Here is a 13,154-nt window from a genome sequence, read left to right as displayed (position 1 = left end):
AAAAATAAAAATAAAAATAAAAATAGTAATTGTATATAATTTACATATTTTGATTTATATCTTATTGTTACTCATCAGGTGGAATGCGTCGTACAAGAAGCCGGTCGGTTGTCAGCCATGTTTCCTGATGCCAAAGATCACATCGAAGTAAAGCAAGAAGAAGCAGTGGATGCTTGGACCACGTTACTGGAAAACGCGAGTCAGAGAAAGAGCAAGCTGAACCAAGCAGAACACTTGCAGTCTTACTTCGATCAGTACAGACACTTGATGTGAGTAACTTCAAAACGTAATACTTACTTAATTTTTAATAACGTGTATTTTGTTGTTGTTTTTTTTTATTATACCAAACGGACATTTAGTGCGTGGATAAACGAAACCATTGCAAAAATCACGTCGCCAATGCTCAGCCAAGAGGTGAGCGGAGCGGAAATGCTCATATTGCGACATCAAGAGCACAACGCCGAGATCAACAGCCGATCTGAAGTGTTGGGCGAGTTCTATCAGACCGGTAGAAGTCTCATTCAACATGTTCGTATAGAGTTTACGCATAACTTTCGTCTTTCGTGTTAGGTACCTTAACTATATCTAAATATAATAATTTGTGATATTTTAGGGTCATTTTATGTCGGACGAAATCAACGAGAAGATTCACATTCTCGAACAAAGACATTATTTCATGACCGATACGTGGGAAAAACGTAAAGTCTTATACGATCAGAATTTGGACACGCAGGTATTTACTATATTATAATTGACAATATGTCAATATTATTGCTCGACGAGCAAACAATAATATTATGTCGGCCCGCTTACTTTAAATACGACTCACGTTCACCTGTATTTTGTGTTTGTAGCTGTTTAAACGTGATGCGGACCTGCTGGAGTCGTGGATACAAACCCGAGAACCCTTGTTAAACGACGATAAGCTGGGTGACTCTATATGGCAGGTCGAAGAACTCATCAGAAAACACGAAGACTTCGAAAAGACGATCGAGGCGCAGGAAGAGAAGTTCGATACGCTGAAAAGGATTACTCTGGTAAATGTTTTTGCCAACCAATAGATTATAACTCGAATTGTAAATAAATTCATTGTAATGAGCATTGAAGAAAATGGTTAATTATTATGTATTTAATATGATATTGGTTGATTATTTATACATGCACTTTTTTTTTTTTTAACTTAACGTTCGTGTGTTAAACATAATTTAACACTGAACTTCAATAACCCAATGGTTAATTAATTTCATCATATCAACATTATGTATTGTATCTGTGCAGTTGGAATTAGCGTTCAAGGAACAACTGGAGACCGAAGAGCGGGCCCGGGTGGCGGAAAAAGAACGACTGGAACGAGAGCGGCTGGAAGCTCGCAAACAACGCGAAGTGCAGCGAATTACGGACGTAAGTTCATCCGAGGATTTACCCATACGTTCGTTTTTTTAATATGTTTTTCTTCATTTTGCAGGAAAGAAAGAAAGAAGGCGACCGGTGGAAGGTGAACAATGCTGGCGAAACGATGAACGGCGACGATGACGATTTCGACCCTAACATGAGGTACGCTATTCAATTGAAATATGTATTTTTCCACAAAGCTTTTTATACGGTTTAAGTTATTTAGTTCTTGTGAAACTATAATATGGTGAATACTCGCATGGAACGTTTTGTTTCTTTTGTTGTCTTTATTTTTATAGTTTGATAAGTTTATTTTAACAAGAGTTTTCATAGAAAAAAATGATACTAACACAAAATTATATTTTATAAGATACTCGTGTACCCTATACAAATACAATGTTATTATTATTTGAAGTTTTTCTTATGGAATTGCCTTGTTTTTTTGATTTTTTGCTTAAGAATGCATGATAAAAATATTACGCATGAAAGCGATCTAGTAGCGCCGTTGAGATCGCCAGAAGCGTTGAGAGTCAAAAATGCTTCACCTATAGACCAAGAATCGAATACGTAAGTTTATATTTGCTAGTTTATTTGCTCCCGTTTAACGCTATCGATATACTAATGCTTTTACAAATTAATGTTGTAGTAGGTACAGTGTACACATATGAAAATCGTAAAATATCACCAATAAATTTTGTTCTTATAAGCTATTTTAAATTTGTATTTTAATATATATAGGCTCATGGTTCCCGGTTCACCGGCATTAAACAACAGTGGTAATTTCTCATCAATATTTGGAAATCGTCTGAAAAAAGGTAATTTCAAAGTAAAGCATAATATTACAATAATTATTGTTACTCTTGTCGAACGTATAATACAATATAATACCTATATCTCCCAAAAATTATAAATTTATACAATGTATAAAAACAAATGTGTGCTTTATTGTATGTATAGACGTTAAAAGGGCTGAAAGTATGAAAGCGGATGTGTACAAGAAACCCAAACGAACGCCTAGTTTTACCACTCGCAGGAGAACGCAAAGTTTCCGAAAACTTCAAAAATTGGAAAACGTGGACCAACTTCCCCCGGTAGAAATACAAGGGTTCTTGGACAGAAAGCACGAATTGCAGAGCAGTGGGAAAAAAGCGGCGGTCAGGTCGTGGAAAACTTTCTACACAGGTGAGTGAAACAAAATGAACACTTTTTCTAGAAATATTATTCATTGCTTAGGTACATAAAACGATTGCGAACGGTATTATGCTTGCTATAAGCGGGCTTGAATAAAATAAAATCGTGGTTGCTATTATATTGTTTGATGTTGTATAGTGTTATGTAATTACGGATTGTTTAAAAATGGTAGAAAAAATTTGAGAAAAAATGTTCTGATGGGAATATCTTACGTTATTATTGAGTGTGTTCCTAATCAGTGAAATAATACTATGTACAGATAGTTCTATCCTAGAATAACAATTTTTATTATATCGCACCTACAACTATTATAATATTCGGTATTATAATCGATTATTACTTAAGTAGTTAAGTAAATATATATATACGACTAGAATCTGAAAAAACAAATTCATAAAAAAAAAATGTTATACACTTCGAAACCGAATGAAACCAAAAATAATAATCATAATAATCATCGTGTCATTGCGTACAGTGTTGTGCGGCCAGCTGTTGTGCTTCTTCAAGGATCAGGAAGATTTCGTGTCCAGTAAAGCGGCAACGTCACCAATCATTGTGTTCAAAGCGAAATGCGAAAAGGCGTTCGATTACACTAAACGGAAACACGTGTTCAGGCTATGCTGCACGGACGGTTCAGAGTTCCTCTTCTTGGCCGACACGTCCAAGGAAATGGAAGAGTGGGTCAACAAGATCACGTTCCACGCGCAACTTCCACCCAGCCTGCAGCTTCTGAGCTACGATGATAACCAAAAGGTGCGTACTTGACTATAAATTCCATACATAATATCCAACCAATTTATCGGGCACACTCGGCGGGTTTATTCACATCCATATATAGACGATTTATCGATGTGTGTTATGAACAATTTTGACCAAAGATGATTCGGTTGAATTGTCACACAATATTATCGTCATCTCGTATGAAGTTATTTTTTTTTTGCTATTAAATAACAATAAAACAAATTTATTTTCCTCCCCACAGGGCTCCCCACGATCGGACTTACAGACTCCGGTCCCGTCGACGGTTATCAGCACTAGTTCGAGCGCGGCCACGACGCCGGAAACCGAACGCAAGCCACTCGCGCCGCTGCCGCCGGTGGTAAACGTCCGGAAAGACAGCCAACTCCGTCGACCCATACCAGTGCGACCGCCTTCGGTGGACAACATACCGTACCAAAACAATCACTCGGCCGTCGGTAAGTTCATATTATTATCACGCGGGACTTTTTCGAGAGATTTAAAGCGACCGAATCGACGACAATCCGACTGTAAAAAATATATATAAAATATCGTTGTAGACTTCGGCAAAAAAAACTACTTATTTCCGTCAGTTCTTCTTTAAGCTTGGTTCCCCGCTCGTCAAGTTCGTATGCCGTTGACAACAGAGGTTTATAAAATATTTTTTTGTTCTTTTAAGAGTATAATAATGATTGTATGCAGCGGAGCCGTCCGTATGTATATACTCGTATGTGTCTGAATATGTTAACGATTAAGACGAGCGATTGTCGACTGGGCATAATTATTAATATGTGTGTACGCTATTAATAATATTTACATGCTATATTCATATGTTATTTTGCTTTTTATTTCCAGACGCCACTGATTTCGGTACCAAAGCTTCGCCCTCCGGATATCCCGCGCGACCACATTCCTATTACGCAAACGGTAACAATGACTGGACCAAGGACGCAATCCACTCCAAGTCACCAATCCACCCCAAGTCACCAGGTTCGTCATTTACCACCCCTGTACACTCTTGCAGTGTCATTAAATGTATACGTTTTCAACGATGAACGATAGTAGGGCATATTAGCATCCCCAAATCGATCCATGTACGATAACTTTATGGTCGCGTTTTTATTTTTGCAGACGTCTCCCCGCCACCATTACCGACCACCGCGCCGCCGATCAAATCGGCTAACAGAGAAACGTGGACCTCGGACTACAGACACAGCGCCGGTGAGTTTTTTTCAATTGTTGAGTGATAATCTCTTGAAAGTAAAAGATTTTTGATAAGAAAATTACTATCGTCTTGTATTAATTATAACGTTGTTTGTAATAGCAATGTGATCTATATCTACCGTTAGTATACCCTTATATACTCCAGAATCACATAGCTCAGTCTCGAAATAGGTTTTTTATTTCACTCACTGACATGCGGTAATTCTTAGTTTGTGTACGGAACAAAATGTAACACTCAGTATAATATAATATAAGTATAGCCAGATAACTTACATAGACATATATTCATATCGCTTTTTGTAAAATTGCCTATTTTGCTGCTGTTGGTCTAGGAGACCTGTTAATTAAGGAGACGTTAATCTTATTTGTTTTATATATTCTAATATTAACGTTACCATTATTTACCTGTACCTCTACATAAAATACAAATTTGTATTATATTCGTAACTATATAGGTACGTTTCTCAGTTTATTTTTTTCATATTAAGTCTTGCTTCACGCTATTTCGTTTCAGACCGTTTTTTAACGCGATAAAAGTAAAGCAATATAAACGTCAACGATTTAAGCCAGGATTTCCGTCACAATTCAAAAATGTAAATAAAAATGATAAAAATTTATATACTATTTCATGTCGTTTAATGTAATATATTATTCCGAATACCTCCTATATACGTACTTACAACCCTTGAGTCTGTGTGTCTTGTGATGTTGAAAAGAACATTATTATGTTGGCCTAGTACTACAGTAACACAATATGTATCGCTGAAACGATGTTCCTTTTTATTTTTTTAGGTAATTTTTGTATATTAGGAGCACTTGCCTATCTTGATACATTTTGTTTAGGCCGCATAGAATACATAATATTATTGATATGTTTATTATATTTGTTTTATTCGTACTTGCCTTCATTGGTGGAAATCGAGAATCTAAAAATTAAAGATAATCGATCTGATCGATAGAATGTATAGGTATTTTAAAATGTTAGCAGTAGTTAATCGGTTTCTGCAACCAGGTCATAGGTACCACCTACATAATATTATAAGTCTTATTATTATAATATCTGTTATTACCTAGTTAATATAGTATGTGACCTGGTTCTGATGTAGCGCGGTGGTTGTATTCAGTCACGTAACGTGTTCCGACTGTTCCGAGTGGAAGCATAGGTGTCACTAGTTCCCGTATGGGTGACGATCCGGGATTTTAGTGTCAAATCTTCGCTGCACATTCACGTTTTCTAACCAACTGTACCCTCCCCCGCAGTAATGAACCTACTAAAAAGCCTAAGATCAATACGAAAAAAATAATAATTATAAAATACCTACCTATATTATTATGTCTGTTTCGTTTTGTATTTTAACTTGAGATATAGCGGAATATTATTATTATGCAGGTAGGTACTGTACAGTACTTGAACCCTGGCGGTAGTTAACACCAATAGACAACTAAATGATCGATATAAACTACGACGACGAGTGATCATGTTTTTTCTTCGACTTTTGCAGTGTACGCGAACATCGACACGCTCAAGCAGCCACCTCCGCCGGTGCCGAACAGATCGGCCACGTTGCCGGTGACGACGAGCAGCAGCCAGCAGCGGGCCAGCGAGAGTTCCAGCGAGAGCGAGCACCAGATGCCGATGGGCCGCAAAGACAAGCGTTCCAGCGTGCTGTCCAGCCTTTTCCGCAAGAAAAAGGCCACCAACCTGTAGACGCAATCCAGCTGCAGCTATAACGGCGCCTCGTGAAAATATTATGACATTACATATTATGATAAATATGATCAACGTTTTCCTATAGATTATATCATGTACACGATTTCCAATACGGCGGTGATCTGGCCGCCATATATTCACGTGTGGTATAGATTTAAGTAGTTCCAAATATACAATTATTGCGTTTTAATGATGCTGTGCATCGCATATATAGTCCGAACGGTTGTTTCGGAATCGGAAAGCGAAACCCGTGTAGAGGGCTTGAACAAATTCGAGAGGTTTCTTTTTCAAAAATCCGAGCAAAATAATTATCGAAAACAAATTACGTCTCGTAACGGTTTACAACTATAGGTAGGTAGGTTATAGTAGTCAGATGTATAAAATGTACTATAATATACCTACATAGGAACTAAATTGTGTTTATATTTTTAAACTTCGCCGATATAATATATGTGACACGAACCACGATCACCCCCCCCCCTATCCTCTCCTCCACTTGTGGTATATAACATTAAAACGCATACCGATCGTATTACAATTTCAATGTGTGTTTGTGTGTGTTATTTTATACTTATATCGTTGTGCGTATAATATTAAGTCAGTGTGCCATTCATTGTATACCTATCATAATAATATGCTGTGTATACGCGTTTGAGAGAGGAACCAACCCGAACCGAAACGGCGGTGCAGTCAATGTTGTATAATATTTGTATTATTATTATTACGAGTTAGATTTTATGGATACCTATTATATGTGTGTGATTTTTTTGTTTAATTTTATTCAGTCGCCAAACGACTTACATTTTTTTTTATTATATATTTAAATAGTTCTTAGGTAGTTGTAGTGTATACCTATCGCCGTGCGCCGTTTGCTTAAGGTGTTATTACTAACCAATGTCATATTATAATAGTAGTCTGAGTTTTTTTTTATTTGTTTTGCGTCTAAAAAATTTTACTAGAAAGAGGACGGGCCATTCCGCCATTGGATAAAATATCTACATTTATAGGTTTTATTTAAATTATTGATAAAGCACACTTTACTCGACTTATTATATGGGCATTGTATTTATATATTTATGTCATATTATAATGCGTAATGTCTTTTAAAGCATAATATATACATCATGCCATTATTATAGAAATTAGATATTTTTTAGTCATTTTTTTATACCATGTATAATTATGTTTAAATGGTTTTTTGTGTATTATTCATCTTTTATTGTTATAATATGTTTAATGTCTATGAATTTACGATTATTATTATTGTCGAAGCGATCATATTATTATTTATTACTGCTCCCCATATTATATTATTATGACGTAGGATTTTACATTAGTGATTAGAAAAAACTATTTTATACATTATTATTTTGCTTCTAATTAGAGTCCATGTTATGTTTGAAATGTATTTTTTCTCTTTTTAGTCACACGCGTATTTTGCCCTCATTATTAATTTCATTTTTGTTATATTGTAAATGTCATATTAAGTTTTTAGTTATATAGGTATATAGTTACACGCAAGAGTATACGCTATGCTTATATATTAAAAATTATTTATAATTATTATTATTACTATATTATTATATATATTTCTTTTTGATAATTTTATCATGCATACGTAGTGCCTTTTTACAAAATATTGTACTGTTATTTAAAGGATAGTGATTAATATTTATGTTCGAAAATTGTAAACTGTTTGTTTTTTCATCTATAAAAATACATCAGACTACTTATACTTTTATATTTCATTTTAATATGACTATTACATTTTTCATTTTAGACATCCTAAATCAGCGAACCTATCTTGAATTATCAAATATAAAATAATTGATATCATCATAATGATCCGTTATAATTATGTTTCACATGGTTCTAAACTCGACTGCACTAAACAAGTTTTTGGTTGGTATAATTTTCTCGGTCTATATGCAACTAACCGCATTGGCGTAGTCATAAAAACTTTTAAAAAGTTAAAACGTCAAAATACATTTTTTGAGAAACTATTTTCAAGTAGTGAAATCATATTTAAAATATCACTATAAATACATGTTTTCAGTTGACCGAAAATCGCAAAGATCCTTTTATTTGCAACTGTATATTTTTGCCAGTTATGTATGGTAAAATAAAAATTGTTCAAAGTGTTACTATTTAAAATAGAAAAGTACTATTAGATTCCCATAAAATCGCAGGATCTAGTACAAATATATAATATAACTTATCAATAATAACAATAAAAATAATATATGAAATTAATCAAATCATTTGTAAACCAATGGCCCATGTTGCGGAGGGCTTTTTACCAATAAAATAAAAAAAAACCAATAACGACCACATTCATACAACGACCCATACAATTACAACCACGAACCGGCGTGTGAGAACAACGATTGTTGAAGTATGCGTATGGTCTTAAGACGTATTTTGTAATGTTCTTAAGTATAAATGATTCACTGGAAGAACAAGGGAGTATTAGAATGAATCTATACACCATGTATATAAAATGTTAGAATAAAAATTTGGCGAAAATTACAAGTACCTATATTTATTCGTTTTTGAATTACAACAAAGTAAGAGTAATATCGATTTTGTTAAAAAATTGTTTTACTTTAAAATATTCGTTTTTCCTTAGTTTTTAATTATTTTGAAGTACTATTTGAATTTTCAATTTTGACCCAATTTCTAATCAGAAACAATCCTAAAAGTTTAAGATCAAAGCATTTATTCTACTATAAATTGTGTATACCCCAGGTTCTCAAACTCATTTTATCCACCACCCACTTTGAAAATCAATAATTTTCTAAAGCCCCCAAAAAAAGTTTCATCTAATCATTTGTAGACTCAAAGGTGTATTCAAGGGGGATGTGTGAGTCAGATCCCCCCATAGACCCTTTTTAATATTGTATTAAATAGTGTTCTTATAGTGTCAGAGCGTTACAAAGAAACATAAAAAAAAAAAAATGTTTGTCAATGTTTATTTCATCACACCAACATGATGGCACACTCTTACACTAATGACTAATTACAATTTTTCTGGGTCTTATACCACTCTCCCTTGGAGACTACCAACGCCAACGGGGGGAGGCATCGCCCACTTTGAGGAATGCTGTTGTATACCTACGTACACCTAATTGTGGTATTAAAAATATGGAAATCCCTTTAACGCGGTAAATGGTCGCGTTGACGCGTTGTTAAACATTTTAATTTCAGAATTTATAAATTATAATTATAATATTAAATTATATATAATAAATAGTTTATAAACTTAATAACACCCTTAATATACTTGGTCATTATTTCAGACTTTTTTACATTATATACATATACGATATGCCTATACTCCGTGTGTGTAATTTGTATGTAGTAGTACAAAGTGTTAGATTAGTCTAATGTTATACCTCACAGTACAAAGTGACCAAGAATCCTTAACATGGTGCATAGGTAACAATAAGGCAACCAAACACCAATCTATATTGTTCCAAGGCCCGGTTTAAACACATAATATTATGTTTCAGTATCACTAATACTAATATAAATTGTGGCTTACCCCACATAGTTCTAGCGTAATTACTAATTTTGCCATTTTTATTTATTATTTACAGCAAATCCGAACAATCTCTTTAGGTGTAGTTGCCTATATAACAGTCTTTGCAGTTCTATGGAACTGTACAATTAGTGAGAATATATTATCAAGTATAAATACTTTCAACAATGCTTACAATACCTACTTTCTAGAATTCATATTTTAATGATATAGGTAATAAACTAATAACTTTGAATGTACAATAATACAATATAAATATTTTAATAACTCATTAGTAAGAACTTACTAAAAACGAACAATAATAATGCAATATAATATTCTAGCTACTTTTTTTTAAAAAACGTGTTGTAACGTATCTAGGTATTTGCCTACAAATTAATGTTTGTTTATTTGTTTGTTTGTCTTTTATATATGCAGAAACTGCTGGACCGTTTTGAGTTAACCCTTATTAAGTTATAGGTTGCTCGTTGCAATAGGATCTGATGGCTTATGAATTTAGTTCTGAGTCAAGAACATGAAATATATATTTTTTTAAACTTAAATTGTTGTCACTGTTACAGATTATAATGTTTCTATTTTTTTTTAAATTATTATTATTACATATTAAGTAACCCATGGTAATTGGGTAGTTTTTTAGTCAGTTTTCTACTGTAACGGAGGTACGGTTGGTTTGGAACGCGTATGTGTGGCAACGATTTGCCACTAAGAACCGGGATGGTTAAGTAATTCGGGAACTAGTGATGGCAGGTAGAGTACATAATAATTTGTGACTGAAGCCACACGGAAAAAAATAATTACAATAATATTTTAGTTATCAGGGCCATTATCGCAATTTTGGTGTATGAGATTTGAGGCAAAACATAAGGAGTTAAAAGAAACGGCTCATTCTATAACTTCTCGAATAAATAACTTTAACTTTAGCACTGAAACAACAACTCCTGTTATCTTACCGACTTTTAACAACAACTAAAAATGTATACTCATCTAATACAGATTTAGGACCTATCATAACATTACCTCAAGAAACTATTACTTTATATAATAATACAATTACATACATGTCTACTCCATTTGATTTTTATAAAGACAATATAATTTTTCTTTCATGGATTCGTTTGAAAGGGATTTTATATAACACTAAAAATATGTCAATTATTCTGTGTCTATCTCAAGAACACAATATGTTACCAACATTTGGAAAAATTGACTCTTTATTTGTTGATTATTTAAATAGACCATTTGCTATCTGTAAGAAATTTAATACTTCATACTTTGATGATCATTTTCAAGCATTTAATGTAACACTTACTACAAGTTTTGTATGTATTTCTCTAGAAAATTTACAATGTGTGTATCTAACTCATCATATTAATACTTCCAGTGGCTTAACATTTATTACTTTAAAATTATAAAAATTAAATTACCTAAATATGAATATGGCGTGTACTAAAGTAAAAGTCAGAGCATATTTTTATTAAATAAATATTATTATTTTTTGTGTATTATTTATATTAATTTATAAAATATGTAAAAATAATAAATTAAAATATTTTTGCATTATGTATTATTTTTAAATAAAAATACTATTATTATTATTTATTATATCTTTGTATATTTATTTATTTATCCTTAAATATCATAGGTATTCAAAAACGCAAAGGAGATGATTAACTATTGAATTAACATTAGTACCTATGCTAATTGTCAATAGAATTATAGATATTTTGAAGTTAATCCAACTTAAAATTTATAGTTGAAAACTAGTATATTTAACTATACATTTTAATTACTGCCACAATATTTTTATGACAAAATTATTAACATTCATAGTAGAATCAACTTAAAAATTGGTTAAATCAACATTAATAAGTAACGAGATTTTATAGTTATATGAATTAAACTTTATAGTTATAATATAGTATATAATTATACTGTTAAAATAACTATAAAAATTTAACTATTTAAATTTTGTAATTGGAACTAAATTTATAGCTGTCACATATGTAATTATAATTTATAGTTAAATATACTGTAATTACAGTTAAATTAACTATCTATTTTTTTCCGTGCAGACACCGGGCCACACTATTACTATAATAATAAGATAAAATATGACACATAAACATACATAAGACAAAAAATAATTGTCTTATAAGAAATAAATAATGTGACTAATGACTAAATAATGTTTTGAACAAAATAAGGTTCTATAATAACTAAAGATGTATTTTCGAAAATAATAAAAAAATGATGTACTAATTATGAACTCAACTTGAATGAAGTAATTAAAAAATGTGTAAATAATTATTCAACACCCGATAAAGACTTTCAAATTGAAACATATTTTAAACTACGAAGTACAAACAACAAAGGTTAGAGACAATAATAAGACCATAAGACAAAAAGTAAAGAAATATATTTTTTTATTTTTTATTATTGAACTCAAACCTGGCAACCATGACCATTTGCTGTTTATTGAAACTATTTTTCAGTCATGTTTTTAACAAAAAAAAAAAACGGTTTCGTGCAGGCCCTCTCTTGTCCCAGACGTGAACAGCTACTATGACTTTTATAAAATTTGTCTAATTGAATAAAATTAATTACATTTTATGTTTCTAACACATGTGTTATAGTAATAAATGATGAAATTATTTGATTAGACATTTTCAAATACGCCCTTGCATGGTCTTAAAAAGCGGAGCGGAGCTATGAATGTTTTGATTTTACAATGATGTGTTTTTTTCATTTATTGTCTGCCTGTCAAGATTTTTTCTAGCAGACAAATTGCTATGATTATCAACTACTGCAGCATCTTTCTGGTAAGAAAGAGATCCTAAGTGTTGGGATAAACAAAAATAAATAATTATTGAAAAACGAAGTTGTTACGTATTGCTTTGAGTAGGTACACTGTTTTTAGTACCTAATAACTAATAAGTAATATTTTACTAATGTATGACGTGCACAGGGACGGATTGGGCCATAAGGAAATCGGGAAATTCCTGATGGGCCGCGTACTAAGTAAATAGCAGAAAAGTAGACTTAAATATAACCTATAATAAATATTACCGTTGATTTTAAATTATTCATTCTATAATCAATGATATTAGTGATATTACGTAATAACATGCTATAATATTATAACGTAAAGCGTGTTAAATTGTCCTATTGACCAATGACCCTGTTATATCGTGTGATTTAACAAATTGCGGAAAACCATCGATGTTATTATTATACATAGTTGCTATATTATGATGTTTATATGTTACTTTGTGTACAATATTAAATTATATATGACTGAACTGCACGAAGATGACGTGACCATCCACCTCTTAAAATGTATTGTACCTATTAACAGCA

General features: G+C 32.2%; 1 protein-coding gene across 3 annotated transcripts in view; it reads left to right on the top strand.

Moving 5' to 3' along the window:
- The window catches only part of LOC111030320 (spectrin beta chain, non-erythrocytic 1), a 56,300-nt gene extending 49,101 nt beyond the window's left edge, over positions 1-7,199 (top strand). Inside the window, exons 45-58 of one of the 3 annotated variants that reach the window (XM_022309749.1) lie at positions 79-269; positions 360-528; positions 614-733; positions 855-1,037; positions 1,279-1,401; positions 1,466-1,554; positions 1,852-1,959; positions 2,131-2,207; positions 2,350-2,574; positions 3,059-3,336; positions 3,566-3,779; positions 4,177-4,311; positions 4,453-4,542; positions 6,048-7,199. In XM_022309749.1, coding sequence (XP_022165441.1) covers positions 79-269; positions 360-528; positions 614-733; positions 855-1,037; positions 1,279-1,401; positions 1,466-1,554; positions 1,852-1,959; positions 2,131-2,207; positions 2,350-2,574; positions 3,059-3,336; positions 3,566-3,779; positions 4,177-4,311; positions 4,453-4,542; positions 6,048-6,253 — 2,208 coding nt within the window. In that variant the 3' untranslated portion in view covers positions 6,254-7,199. The remainder of the gene's footprint in view (positions 1-78; positions 270-359; positions 529-613; positions 734-854; positions 1,038-1,278; positions 1,402-1,465; positions 1,555-1,851; positions 1,960-2,130; positions 2,208-2,349; positions 2,575-3,058; positions 3,337-3,565; positions 3,780-4,176; positions 4,312-4,452; positions 4,543-6,047) is intronic. The other 2 variants (XM_022309748.1, XM_022309750.1) reach the window with 2 other exon arrangements.
- Positions 7,200-13,154: the final 5,955 nt, after the last annotated feature.

Source organism: Myzus persicae, unplaced genomic scaffold (genome assembly GCF_001856785.1).
Source record: "Myzus persicae strain clone G006 unplaced genomic scaffold, MPER_G0061.0, whole genome shotgun sequence".
NCBI lineage: Eukaryota > Metazoa > Arthropoda > Insecta > Hemiptera > Aphididae > Myzus > Myzus persicae.
This window is presented reverse-complemented; position numbering and strand designations above follow the sequence as displayed.